The following is a 13,451-nucleotide window of genomic DNA, read 5'->3' as shown; positions in this document are numbered from 1 at the left end:
GGCAAAAACTTTCGAACCATTGTTTGAGAGACTAAGGTCAAGTGTACGAAACAAAGTTCCCACAGAAACCATTGTTTGAGAGTAAGGTCAAGTTGAGAACCTACTCGGGCGAAGTTTTGGAGACTTGTGGACAAATGAACTGTAAAGTTCAGCAAAGTGGTCAGTCAGTAACACTGCCCATCATAGTGGCCAGCTACAGAAATAAACCAACCCTCTTTGGAAAGTATTGGCTGAGTAGAATAGAGTTAGATTGGAGGACCATTTTCAGCGTCGATTTGTCCAAATCACGTCTTGAAAACGTCATAAGCAAACATGCAGATGTATTCATATGTATGTTAATGAGTTGGTGTTCAATATAAGCAGGGAATGCTGGGTAATAAATCTCTCTCTCGTGATCCAGGCAACCAGTGTGTAAGTTGTTCTTCATTCTGCAATCCGGAATATAACAGAATCACCAGGAATATAATCCCGATCACCAGGCCAAATGCCAAAAATTATCCCTCCCTCCCTCATTCCCTTCCTCCCTTCTTCCTTCCCTCCCTCTATCATCTTTAGCCTTAGGAATGATCTTGTTGTTATTCCCTGTGCCGACGTGCCAATGTCAGCATAACACTTCTCAAGGGTAGTAACCAGATATTCACTGTGGCCAGTTTAACCCGGACATTCTAAAATCGCAACCTCCGAAAGACTGATACTTGGCAGTGATTTGTTTATATTTTTCATAGCTTTGATTTAAAAACAACTAGGGTCCATAGTGACTTTGGTGTAAAGCTATTGTAATTGGATATCAGATCTGCTGCAAGTTATGCTTGTCTCACTGAAAAAGAATGGAATTGAGAATAGGGACAGATATAGACTGGTCAGCTGAGACAATAGTGGCTGCACTACGCTGTGGCCAGCAATAGCACTGAGTTTACTGTGCACACCAATTTCGTTCTTTTCTCCCTGTGCTAAATATATTCCCCACACTGAATAAAATACCACTGATCTTTTACCCGTCACGTATCCGCAAGTATAAAATGTCCACCCTTATTTGTTCTGTGGGTCGACAGAACAGAACTGTTTCCTTCTGTAAAACGTGCTCTCTCTGCACTTCCAGTGAAATGGTGGGAAGGAATAAATGTGAGGCTGCAAGGTGTATAAAGTGTGACTAACCCACCACCTCGATGCTCTGAGGCCACCCAATAATTATCTTTTATTCCCCCAAAAGATGTTTGAGAAAAGGATTTGCAGGGCGGCACAGCAGCAGAGTTGCTGCCTTACAGCGCCAGAGGCCCGGGTTAGATCCTGACTATGGGTGCTTGACTGTACGTTCTCTCCGTGACCTGGGTGGGTTTTTCTCTGAGAACTTTGGTTTCTTCCCACACTCCAAAGACATACAGGTTTGTCGGTTAATTGGCTTGGTATAAAAGTAAAATTTGTCCCTAGTATAGGACCTGTTTATGTGCGTGGATACCCAAAGGGCCTGTTTCCGCACTGTATCTCTAAACTAAACTAAACTAAAATACATTGCCACCAGGTGTCAGTATACTCCTTACCTGCAAACGGTGGTGCTCTCACAAACACGCTGCCATTCCTGCTTAGTTTACCCTTGGAATCGTTTCCCAATCGCCCCAGGTTGAATATGGATTTCCACTTCTTAGCCTTTGCAGAGAGCTTTCTCCTAGAAAAGAGGCAACATCCACACGCTTTAACTACAAACACTGGAACATGTTCAGGCTGAAGATAGACACAAACAGCTGGAGTCACTCAGTGGGGCAGGCAGCATCTCTGGAGAGAAGGAATGGGTGACTTTTGGGGTCGAGACCCTTCTTCTGAACCTGTCTGAAGAAGGGTCTCGACCCAAAACGTCACCCATTCATTCCTTCTCTCCAGAGATGCTGCCTGTCCCGCAGAGTTACTCCAGTTTTTTCGTGTCTATCTTCGGTTTATACCAGCATCTGCAGTTCCTTCCTAAACATATAGGTTTAACCTCTGTGCCAAATTGCATCATTTCAACTCACCCCTGAAATCCACGGTACCTGAACAAACCAAACACATGCGAATATTTCATTTCAAGGGCAAAAGGCATCTGGCAGGAGAGGGTTGGGGTGGATGTTGTGGTGAACTAGAGCAGTCCCATCTCACAGGGATGATTCTTCTCTGTCGGTTATAACTTATCAACCACCCACCCAGTCCCACTGTGCACACATAGCGACAGTCCTCACAAACCACTCTCCAGCCTATCAAACCCATCTCTCTACCCAACAGCATTCCTCCGAGACGCATATTAACATCACTCCCCAGACAAATTCACCGTCCCCTCGTCAAGGACTATTCTCCAGACTATCAACAGTTTCCCCCCATCCCTCAGCCCCAATTCCCACAACTATCCAAAGCACATCTCAGGACCACAGCATTCCTGAGACCTACCGCTCCCGAGTCCCACCTCCAAACACTACGAGTCCACACACAGGTTTTGTGGTACATTCAGCCACCGGGGCCATTCCTCAAGAACAATTCCCAAAACCACGATTCCTGGGAATCATTGTACTGACAATGATTCCCTTTCCCTACACCATCCCGACCCAGGCACGCAATCCCAGTGCCTGTGTCTGAAGAAGGGTTTCAGCCCAAAACGTTGCCTATTTCCTTTGCTCCATAGATGTTGCTGCACCCACTGAGTTTCTCCAGCACTTTTGTCTACACTCAATTCCAGCACCATTTCCTGGAACAATTGATCCTGAAGCCTATTCTCCATGATGACGCTAATTCCATCATTCTTCAGGACTATTTCCAGTAGACACAACCCACCATTGATGCTATTATCAAAGTACAGTATTGCCACAATGGCAGCAACACTTCAGCCCAACTCCCCAGTTTAGTTTCCAGTATGAGCCCAGTTCGCTACCCACTTGGAAGATAGGTTTCACATCATTTCCCTATGTCAGCTTCATTTTTACCAACTCAACTCAAAAGAACTCAACTCAACTCAACTCAATAGTGACTAAGTATGACTCTACATCATCGGTCCTGCTGACGTCAATATTGTTGTAACACAGCTAATCCTCTGACTCACCAAAAGCAAGTGTGTTGTTAGAAATGGGAGCAGTGTTTAATTATTTTTCCCCCCTCCTTGCCCCAGGGGTGCAGAGGCTAATTGCAAATCTTCTCCAGGGAGCTACGCTGAAATCAGTCCACTCTGATTAGCTGTGGGTTGAGGAGGGTGCTGGTGGGGAGGGCAGTGTTGTTGTGGTTGTGGGAAGCAAGGTGGGTGCACGATTAAACGAGAGTCTTTGCTATGTGCGTCGGTATAAAACAGGGAGCGACTCTCACTGGGGAGTTGCTGGATGTGGATCTGTCAATCAACTACACCAAGCACTCACTTTAATTGCAACTCGGCTGTTTGTACGTCAAGTGTTGTCAAACAACAATTGCTTCTATTTTTACCTCTTGACGTGCACGAACATGCGGATTTTTAAAATTATTTTTCTGGTTCCAGGTGATGAAAGGAGTCAGGTCGACTGCCAGTGTAACTAGGCAACACAATTAAATGTTGACTGCTACATGAACTCATTGAGTGTAATGTTGTACAATGGGCTGTGTGCATTTCACCATGAATCATCCAGAGTCTGCTGCCCCTCTCATATCATTCTCTATTCCTCTTTCCATCTGCCTAATTCGCTTAAAAGGTTCACAGATGCTACCCGAGCAAGAATTAGTGGCAGAAGATTTTAGCTCTCTGACATGCATCCATGTGAAGGGGGTACGGTTTAGCCCTTTGCTAACCTGGTGGAATGCAAACCCAGAAACTAGTTGGCTTCCTGCTGTTTGATTCCCTTTCGGTAATCCTCCTTGGCCCCTCCACCTCACTATCTCCGCAAACTCCAAACTCCTTCCTGGATCTATTAATCCTGGCCTTCAACCTCTTTATTCCACGTATCATCATTGTGTCTTTATCTGCATTGATCCTTACCTCTAAGATTCACCCTCACCAAATCTAATAGAGGGGGAGAAGGGTAGGGGATGGGGAGGGGAGAGATGGGGAGAAGGGGGGGGGGGGGGGGGGAGAGGGGTGGGAGGGAGGGGGAGCTGGGGTGGGATGGGGAGGGAGGGGGGTGGAGGGGGAGAGAGGGGGGGGGTGAGAAGGAGGGGGGAAGGGGTGTGGAGGGGGAGGGGGGGGGGGAGGGGGGGGAGGGGGGGGGGGGGGGGAGGGAGGGGGGAAGGGGGGGGGGGGGGGGGGGGGGGGGGGGGGGGGGGAAGGGGGGAGGGGGGGGGGAGGGGGGGGGGGGGGTTGGGGGGGGGGGGGGAGGGGGGGGGGGGGGGGGGGGGAGGGGGGGGGGGGGGGGGGGCGGGGGGGGAGGGGGGGGGAGGGGGGGAGGGGTGGGGGGGGGGAGGGGGGAGGGGGGGGGGGAAGGGGGGGGGGGGAGGGGAGGGAGGGGGAGAAGGGTGGGGGAGGGGGGGGTGAGAGGGATGGGGAGGGGTGGGGAGAGGGAGGGGGGAAAAGGGGTGGGGGAGAGGGGGGTGGTGAGAAGGAGGGGCAGAAGGGGTGGGGAGGGGGAGGGGGGTGGGGGGGGGGGGAGAGGGAGGAAGGCATGGGGGGGAGGAGGGGTTTCTGGAGTAACTGATGTAAATAGATTATAAATGGAAATCAATGTAACTGAAACTTACCTGAAAAACATTAATTTTATCCATGATCTAGATTGAGATTGGCTGCCCAACAGATGTTTTTAATATTAGTTTTTAGTTTTAGAGATACAGCATGGAAACAGGATCTTTGGCCCCCTGCGTTCATGCTGACCATTGATCGCCCGTTCACACTAGTTCTATGTTACCTCACTTTTGCATCCACTTCCTGCACACTAGGGGCAATTTGCAGAGGGGAATTAACTTTCAAACCCGCACGTCTTTTGGATGTGGGAGGAATCCGGAACACCTGATAGAAACCCATGTGGTTACAGGGAGAACGTGCAAACTCCATACAGAGAGCACCCAAAGTCAGGATCGAACCTGGTTCTCCGGTGCTGTGAGGCAGCAGCACTACCACCATTGTGCTGCCCGTAAAGCTGGAAACTGCTGTAATATTTCAGCTATGAATTTGGAATGCTACATGAAAGTACTAGGATTTGACAAGCATATTTACCTGGGGTCTGGCAGATCGATGACGGTGTGATAAATAGTCCCGGCAGCAGGGCCAGTGTTCATTGGAGCACTGTGTATTTTCTCCAGTCGCGCAGGATGGTCTGGTTTCAAGGTCCTGGCCTGAGCCTCCTCCAGGGATAAAAGCTTCATGGACGGTGATACAATCGGAAGTGACTTGCATTTAGCAACAGGATTGTGTGCTGTGGGGTAAATTATTTCAAACAGTGTGCTGATTGTTACCAAGATGCTACTTTACTTATTGTCTATTCCTGCACTTCAGCTGGACCCAGTGCAACTGTAGTTTAGCTTAGAGATACAGCACAGAAACAGGCCCTTCGGCCCACTGGGTCCGTGCCAACCAGCGATCCCCGTATATTAACACTATCCTACACACACTAAGGACAATTTTTACAATTTTTACATTTTACCAAGCCAATTTACCTACATACCTGTACGTCTTTGGAGTGAGGGAGGAAACCGAAGATTTTGGAGAAAAGCCATGGGGAGAACATACAAACTCCGTACAGACAGCGCCTGTAGTCGGGATCGAACCCGGGTTTCCGGCGCTGCAAGAGCTGTAAGGCAGCAACTCTGCCGCTGTGCCACCGTGCCACCCGTAGAGACCGAAGAATTATTCCGCACACCAGTGAAGACTCATGAGGGTGCAAAGGAATTGAAACAGAAGCCTGATCTATATGTGGTCGGGTACTTGTTGCATGGTTCTCAAAGAGAGCTATGCTTTCCATCTGTCTGTGCCACACTTATACCTGGAGACATCCAGTCATGCAGAGCGATATAATGCCCAGTTGGACTATAGAAGACCAAACCTCCTCGCAAATGCGCGACCTGCATCTGGCAGATCCGCTCATGCAGAATAGGCGAGGCAGGCGAGATCTACTTTAGTGCCACTGAGAGCATTTTCCTGACCAGGTCCTGAATGTGTTGCATGGAATCTTTTCCAGCAGGTTTACGCCACTGCCCCACCTCACCCGAAGCAGCCTTCAATCTCACTGAGTGCCCTTGTGAAGACTCACCCCACCGTATTCTCTAAACCTAACCCTTCTCCAAGCAGTCCACTCCCTCCACAGCTAACGGTAGCTCGGCCCACATTCTCCATTCTCTGCACACTATTCCTCACCGACCTCTGATCTCCCTCCTCATCCTCGGACTCTTCACCATATTCCTCTCTGCTTCATGCTTCAAACATGACAGAACCTATGCATTCTGTGTTTCCCACTAAAACTGCCCACTCCCACACCCACACTACCCTCCACTCCCAACTCCAAACCCCCCATTCCCTCCCTCCCTCACCCATATTCCTAAAGGTTGATGAGTCATGGTAAGTAGCAGGTTTACCCTACCTACGCAAAGGCACCTGTAACCAGTTAGAATATTTTGCAATATTACATAAATCACTGTATTTCATAAATACACGCAGGAAATGCTGAGTTACTCCAGCATTTTGTATCTATCGTCAGTTTAAACCAGCATCTACAGTTCCTTCCTACACACTTGTTCCGCATGGGGTTGGGCTGAAAGGCCCAGTATCGCAACACACGGCACATTGAGACACGGTGCAGCTGGGACCGGGTTCGGGGCCGGAGACTGCGTGTAGACTACAGTCCTCACTGTTGCCGCTTCAGTCCTACCTTCAACGACTTGCTTGATCTGCGTGGCGTTACTGTTGAACAGCTGATTGACGTGATTCAGGATGAACTCAATAACAATGGACTGAACTCGCACCTCCAGAAACGCAGCATCGTTGTTATATCCAGAGCTTTCTATTTCTTTTGACCTGTGAATAAATGCACCATTGGTCAGATTAAAGAGTTGGTGTTTCTAATGCATTTTGGAAAGAACATAAATCCAGTAAAAATCTGCTCTGACTTTTCTTCATTTGAATCTGTTTTGGAATTGCATTTCTGATCTGATTCTCACACTTCCAGAGAAGATTACTTTTAATTATTAGTTTGATTGATAGTGTATCTGGGCCATGCTCTGATATATCCTGCTGCAGTTTACATGCGCAGGTGTGTGGATATAGGTGTTATTATTCTTTCCCTGCCTTTTCCAATGGCTTTTAAGTTGCAGGGTGCAGTAGGAGACTTTTTGCACACAGATGTTTGATGTGTGGTTTCAGGCAATATTAGCCATAACAATTCATGCTCTATTTGCACTTCCTGGCAACATCCTCGTAAATCTTCTCTACACCCTTTCCAGCTGAACACCATTTCTCCCATAGCCGGGTGGCCAAAACTGAACACAATATTCCAAATGTGGCCTCACAAATGTCTTGTACAATCGCAACATAACATTCCAACTTCTGTTCTCACAACTTTGATGATGAAGGTCAATGTGGCCTTCTTGAAACCCTACCTACCTGAGAACACTTTCAATATGTACCTGCACTCCAATCCCTATGTCCCCCAGAGCCCTACCTCACTTTATAATGCCCATGTTAGACTTACAACACCTCTGCTGTATTAACATAAACATTTCAGCCCACTTGCTGCAATTTTCGATAACCATTTTCATTATCTACGACGGGATAGACTGGGGATTAGGAAAGTAGGGGATATGTATGAATTGGGCAAACTGTTATCATTTCAACAATTAAATTTAAATATAAATTGAAAGATAATCTATCAGGTATGTGACCACATAGATTTCAAACTATATTTTTAGACCCTTTAGAAGAAGCTGAATATTAAGGCTGATTCACAAAAATTAATATCATACTTTTATAATAATATATTAAATAGAGAATCACCCTCAACAGAAGCACTAAGGGAAGATTTTCAAAAGATCTCGAAAGGATAGATGGGAAAAAGTATTTGATGAATACACATAACTGCTATTACTCCATAATTTAATCCCTATGCTACATAGATTTCAAATTATTATTCAAAAACGAGGTTGAATAAATTTTATCCCTCCCCAGATGCCCTGTTTCAAAACGCTAATATAACACACTCATTTGTAGGATGTACAAAGTTTAAATTTTGGAGGTATATTTGATATATTTACAAAGCTTTTCAAGTCAAGAATAGAACCCAAATGGAATGGATTATATTTGGAATAATAGGAGAAGATACCAATTTAAATAAAGACACCTGGAAAGAAATTGATACTTAAATTTTGGGAAAATACAACCATACCAACTGTTAAAATGTGGATTAGGAATATGATGGACATAGCACGCCTTGAAGAAATAAGACTCCGACTAATAGATAAATATGACCAATTCTTAAGGAGTTGGTCTCCTTTCATCGACTTTTTGGAATCATGTGATGCAGCGGTACCGTAAGGATTGCTGATTTCATTAACTTCATTATCTACGATGCCACCCACTTTAGTGTCAACTGCAACCTTGCTAATCATGCCTTGAATATTCTCAAGCAAAGCTACAAACAGCAAAGGCCCCAGCACGGATCCCTGACGCACACCACTAGTCCTAGGCCTCTAGTCCGAAAAACAACCTTCCACCGTCACCCTCTGCTTCCTTCATGAAGTCAATTCTCCATCCAGTTGGCTAGCTCTCCCTGGATCCCATGCAATCCAACCTTCCAGAGCAGTCTACCATGTGGAACCTTATCAAATGCCTGGCAGGTCCATATAGGTAATGCATATGGCTCTGTCCTCATAAACCTTTACAGTTATTTCTTTAAAAAACTAAATCAAATTTGTGAGACATGATCTCCCACATTCAAAACCAGGCTGACTATCCTGTTTATCCAACTGCAGATATATCTTATCCCTCAGAATATTCACCAGTAACTTGCCTACCACAGATACAAGGTTCACTGGTCTATAGTTCATGGGATTTTCCTTGCATCCCTTCTTAAATAGAGGCCCAGCAGAGACACACCTGAAGGTGCAAGAGTTTGTGCAAAACAGAAGTCATGTCATAGAAGTTATACATTCACACAGCATAGAAAAAGGCCATTCGACCCAACTCGTCAATGCCAATTGAGTTGCCCATTTAAGGCCGTTCCATTTCTCCCATGTTTGACCCAAATCCTCTGAATCTTTCCTGTCCATGTACCTAAGCAAATATTTTTTAAATGTTATTGTATCCACCTCAACCACTTCCTCTGGTGTCTAGGAAGAGCAGTCAAAAGTGAAACAGCACGGGAACAGGCCCTGCGGCCCAACTTGTCCTTGGCGACCAAGATGCTTCATCTAAGCTAGTCCCAAATACTCCTAAAGTTTTCCTATCCATGTATCTGCCTATGTAAGTGCTGTTATAGTACCCGCTTCAACTACCTCCTCTGGCAGCTCATTCCATACACCCACCACCCTGTGTGCAAGTTCCTGGTTGAAGCCTCTAGCATTAACAATGAAGATTAAAGAAGGTGGCGTGATACAATACAATGCAGTCAGCAGGGCAGAATAGCACTTGGGCCCCTGGATGGGTGGGTTCTCTGTTCACCACAGCTGTGGCTGCTCATTGAGTGTGGATCAAATTTTCCCATGTGGTGTTTGACGAGCCACATGCAAGGTTTTGCTACTGACCCTCGCTGCCTGAGTGGGGTCCCGGGACAGCGAGGATTTGAGTTTGTGTATTTTCAGACCACACGTTAGTTGTTCCTGTTTATAAACATTGTCAAAGCACTGGCCTAACCGTTTACTCTAAAATGTAGAATCAACAAGAACTTGAATTAGTCCCCATGGACAGGTTTGGATTTTTAAGCCAGTGAAACACTTCTGAAGGGAGCTTGGCTGCTGGAAATTGTTTCTTTTTCATGTTTGCTTTGGACTAATGAATGGTAAATTTCAACGTTATACAACAATGCTCTTTGTAAGTGTGCGATGGCTTTTCCAGTTCAGAATTTCAGACTATTTATATTCAACAGTGAGTGGGAGCAAACCAGCACAAGGAATTAATGTCGGTAATTTGATTCTCGATAATGGGGAGAACAAATGTATTTTGGGTGAACACTACAAAGCACATTTCCATTCAGACCACTGGTGTGAGCCTGAGCTTCCGGTTACTCACCAAATTACTTTTTTGCCCGACTCCCACTCTGAAGTCGCTGCCTTTTGACCCAACATGGTACCAATGTAAACTTGAGGAACAACTCATTTTCAGAGCTGCAGACTCAACGTTTGAATCCAACAATTTCAGATCCGAATCTCTGCTTTATTGGAAATAATATTGCTGTTGCTGTTTACACCTCCTCTAGCTCCATATGAAAGCAGAAAATAAGGGAAGGCTGTTACTAGTCGGCCTCAGCTAGGATTTTGCAGGCAGGGCTGGTCTTCCTAAACACCAGAGCAGGTACAATAGTGGCAAGGGCTTACATGGTTTGTAGTTTACCAAATGTGTTCAGGAACATTTCCTTGGGCATTATGTAGAGGGCCCTACAAGGGAGACAACAAAGCTTGATCTACTCTTAAGGGGCTGTCCCACTGCGGTGACGTAATTGGCGAGTTTAGAAGAGTTTAGGAGAGTTTGAAAAAAGTGTCATGTTGAAGACCTCCTTCGACCTCCTTCGACTATGCTGAAGACCAGCTTCGACTAGCTTCGGGAAAATTGGACACCGATAGTGGAGAGTGAAGACGACCTCCTTCGATTTCTTTCGACTTCCCTTCAACCTCCCTTCGACTATGTTGAAGACTATCTACGACTACCTTTGATTACCTTCGACTACCCTCGATTACCTACGAATAACATGCTGACCTACTACGACCTACTTCGACTAAATCTACGAATAAAAAAAGTATAGATTTTTTCCATGGCGACCTTTTTTTACCAGCGGGCATTTTTCAACATGTTGAAAAATACGCCGCAACTAGCTGAGGCCTCGAGTACGCGGAGACTACTCTTGAGCATGAAGGAGAGTTACAAAGACCTCCTAAGACCTCCTAAGAGTCGGCCATGCTGCGAGTATGAGTCGACGGCAAACTCTTCTAAGCTCGCGGATTAAGTCGCCGCAGTGGGACAGGCCCTTTAGGAAATTGGGAAGGGCAAGTGACTGAAGTGTCAGTGGCAGAGTCTTTTGTGACCAGCGACCAGAGTTCTATTAGCTTTACGATAGTTAACGATAATGACGGGAGTTAAAATTGTAACTTGAGACAAGGCCAACTTTGATGGTATTGGACAGAAACTTGCTCAAGTTGATTGGAGTAGACTGTTGGCAGGGAAAGAAGCGTCTGGAAAGTGGGATGCTTTGAAAAGTGTGGATGACTGGAGTTCAGGGCACGCATGTTCCTGTTAGAGTGAGGGCCAAGGCAACTGGGAGTAAGGAAGCCTGGATGATGAGAGAAATTGAGCAACAATGAAGGAGGCATGGGTCAGATATAGGCAGCTGGGATCAAGTGTATTAGTCTGAAGTCTGAAGAAGGGTCTCGACCTGAAACGTCACCTATTCATAGAAATTAGGTGCAGGAGTAGGCCATTCGTCACTTCGAGCCTGCACCGCCACTCCATATGATCATGGCTGATCATCTAACTCAGTATCCCGTACCTGCCTTCTCATACCCCCTGATCCCCGTAGCCACAAGGGCCACATCTAACTCCCTCTTAAATATAGCCAATGAACTGGCCTCAACTACCCTCTGTGGAGAGAGTTCCAGAGATTCACCACTCTCTTGAAAAAAGTTCTTCTCATCTCGGTTTTAAAGGAAGCTGAGGACCCCTTGTGGGACTTCCCCAACATCGGGAACAATCTTCCTGCATCTAGCCTGTCCCAACCCCTCAAGAATTTTGTAAGTTCCTATAAGATCCCCTCTCAATCTCATAAATTCTAGAGAGTATAAACCAAGTCTATCCAGTCTTTCTTCATAAGACAGTCCTGACATCCCAGGAATCAGTTTGTTGAACCATCTCTGCATTCCCTCTATGGCAATAATGTCCTTCCTCAGATTTGGAGACCAAAACTGTACGCAATACTCCAGGTGTGGTCTCACCAAGACCCTGTACAACTGCAGTAGAACCTCCCTGCTCCTATACTCAAATCCTTTTGCTATGAAAGCCAACATACCATTCGCTTTCTTTACTGCCTGTTGCACCTGCATGCCTACCTTCAATGACTGGTGTACCATGACACCCAGGTCTCGCTGCATCTCCCCCTTTCCCAATCGGCCACATATTCCTTCTATACAGAGATGCTGCCTGTCCCGCTGAGTTACTCCAGTAACAGGGCCTTCTACAAAGTGATGGGACCATATGGTGGGAAATCGACAGGGCAGACAATGTCCTGCAATCAGTACTACTAAACACCAAACAGCAACTAGTTAAGTCACAAACTCTTTGGCTTAACCTACTGGCACGGTGATTGATTCAAAATGCCACTTTTCTTTTACATCTGTTGACACTGAACCACGTAATAATATGTTAGCTCAGGAGAAACAGAATGGTCAATGAGGGAATGTTAAGGAGTGAGCAGAGAAAAGTTTCAAAGGATGGAATTCAGTGTTTATGGCCTAGATAGCTGAAAGCTTTTCCATCATTGTGTATGAAATGGGGATATAAAGGGTTGGAGTGCTAGAGAAATTGTTCAATTGAGCCAGGGACAGATATGAGGAGACATTAATGAAAATGTTGGCTCTGGGGAGTGCAGGTCAGAGAGCCAGTGCAGGACAGGGGCGATGGGTGCACAAGTATTGGTGTGAGCTACGATTTAGACAGCAGAATGTAGGTTGTTCAAATTCACAGAGTAGGAACTTCTTAAACCACTGTTTCCACACTGATAATCATTCAAAGAATCAAAGGTAAAAAAAAATCAAAGAATATCAAAGTGTTTTGCTTGGGCAGCTTACAATCCAGCGGTATGGATATTAATTTCCCTAACTCCAAGTAACCCTTGCATCCACGCTCTCTCTCTGTCCCCCACCCTAGTCGCTGCAATAGTTTCACTGTCATCCTGGTGAGTTTCATTGTCTGTTTAACTTGTTTTCACCCAGCCAACAGCTAACAATAGACCATTTCCTTGATCATCATTACTTTTTTGCATATCTTTCATTCATTTTTCTATATCTCTCTACATCATCGTCTATATCTCTCATTTCTCTTTCTCCTAACTCTCAGTCGGAAGAAGTTTCTCGACCCGAAACATCACCTATTCTTTTTCTCTAGAGATGCTGGCTGAGTTACTCCAGCTTTCCGTGTCTATCTTCGGTTTAAACCAGCACCTGCAGTTCCTTCCTACACACTCAAAGAATGTTTCTCTCTCCACAGTTGCAAGCTGATGTGCTGAATGCCTTTGGAGAGTTCTGGTTCTACTCCAAATTCCCAGCATCATCAGTCTGTTGCTTCTTGGTATAAAATGATATTTGCATCCACTATGTAGCCACTCCTGTACAACAAAACACATGTTTGTAAATAA

The 13,451-nt window shown here is 45.8% G+C and overlaps 1 protein-coding gene across 2 annotated transcripts in view; it reads right to left on the bottom strand.

Moving 5' to 3' along the window:
• Window positions 1-13,451, bottom strand: part of arhgap31 (Rho GTPase activating protein 31) — a 118,234-nt gene that overhangs the window by 20,870 nt on the left and 83,913 nt on the right. For both annotated transcript variants that reach the window (XM_055644449.1, XM_055644450.1), the window contains exons 6-8: window positions 6,771-6,916; window positions 5,123-5,321; window positions 1,539-1,663 (exon numbers count right to left, since the gene is read on the bottom strand). In XM_055644449.1, coding sequence (XP_055500424.1) covers window positions 1,539-1,663; window positions 5,123-5,321; window positions 6,771-6,916 — 470 coding nt within the window. The remainder of the gene's footprint in view (window positions 1-1,538; window positions 1,664-5,122; window positions 5,322-6,770; window positions 6,917-13,451) is intronic.

This window comes from Leucoraja erinacea, chromosome 13, assembly GCF_028641065.1.
Source record: "Leucoraja erinacea ecotype New England chromosome 13, Leri_hhj_1, whole genome shotgun sequence".
In the NCBI taxonomy this organism is placed as follows: domain Eukaryota; kingdom Metazoa; phylum Chordata; class Chondrichthyes; order Rajiformes; family Rajidae; genus Leucoraja; species Leucoraja erinaceus.
The sequence above is the reverse complement of the archived record's forward strand: the minus strand, read 5'-3'. Positions and strand labels throughout refer to the sequence as shown.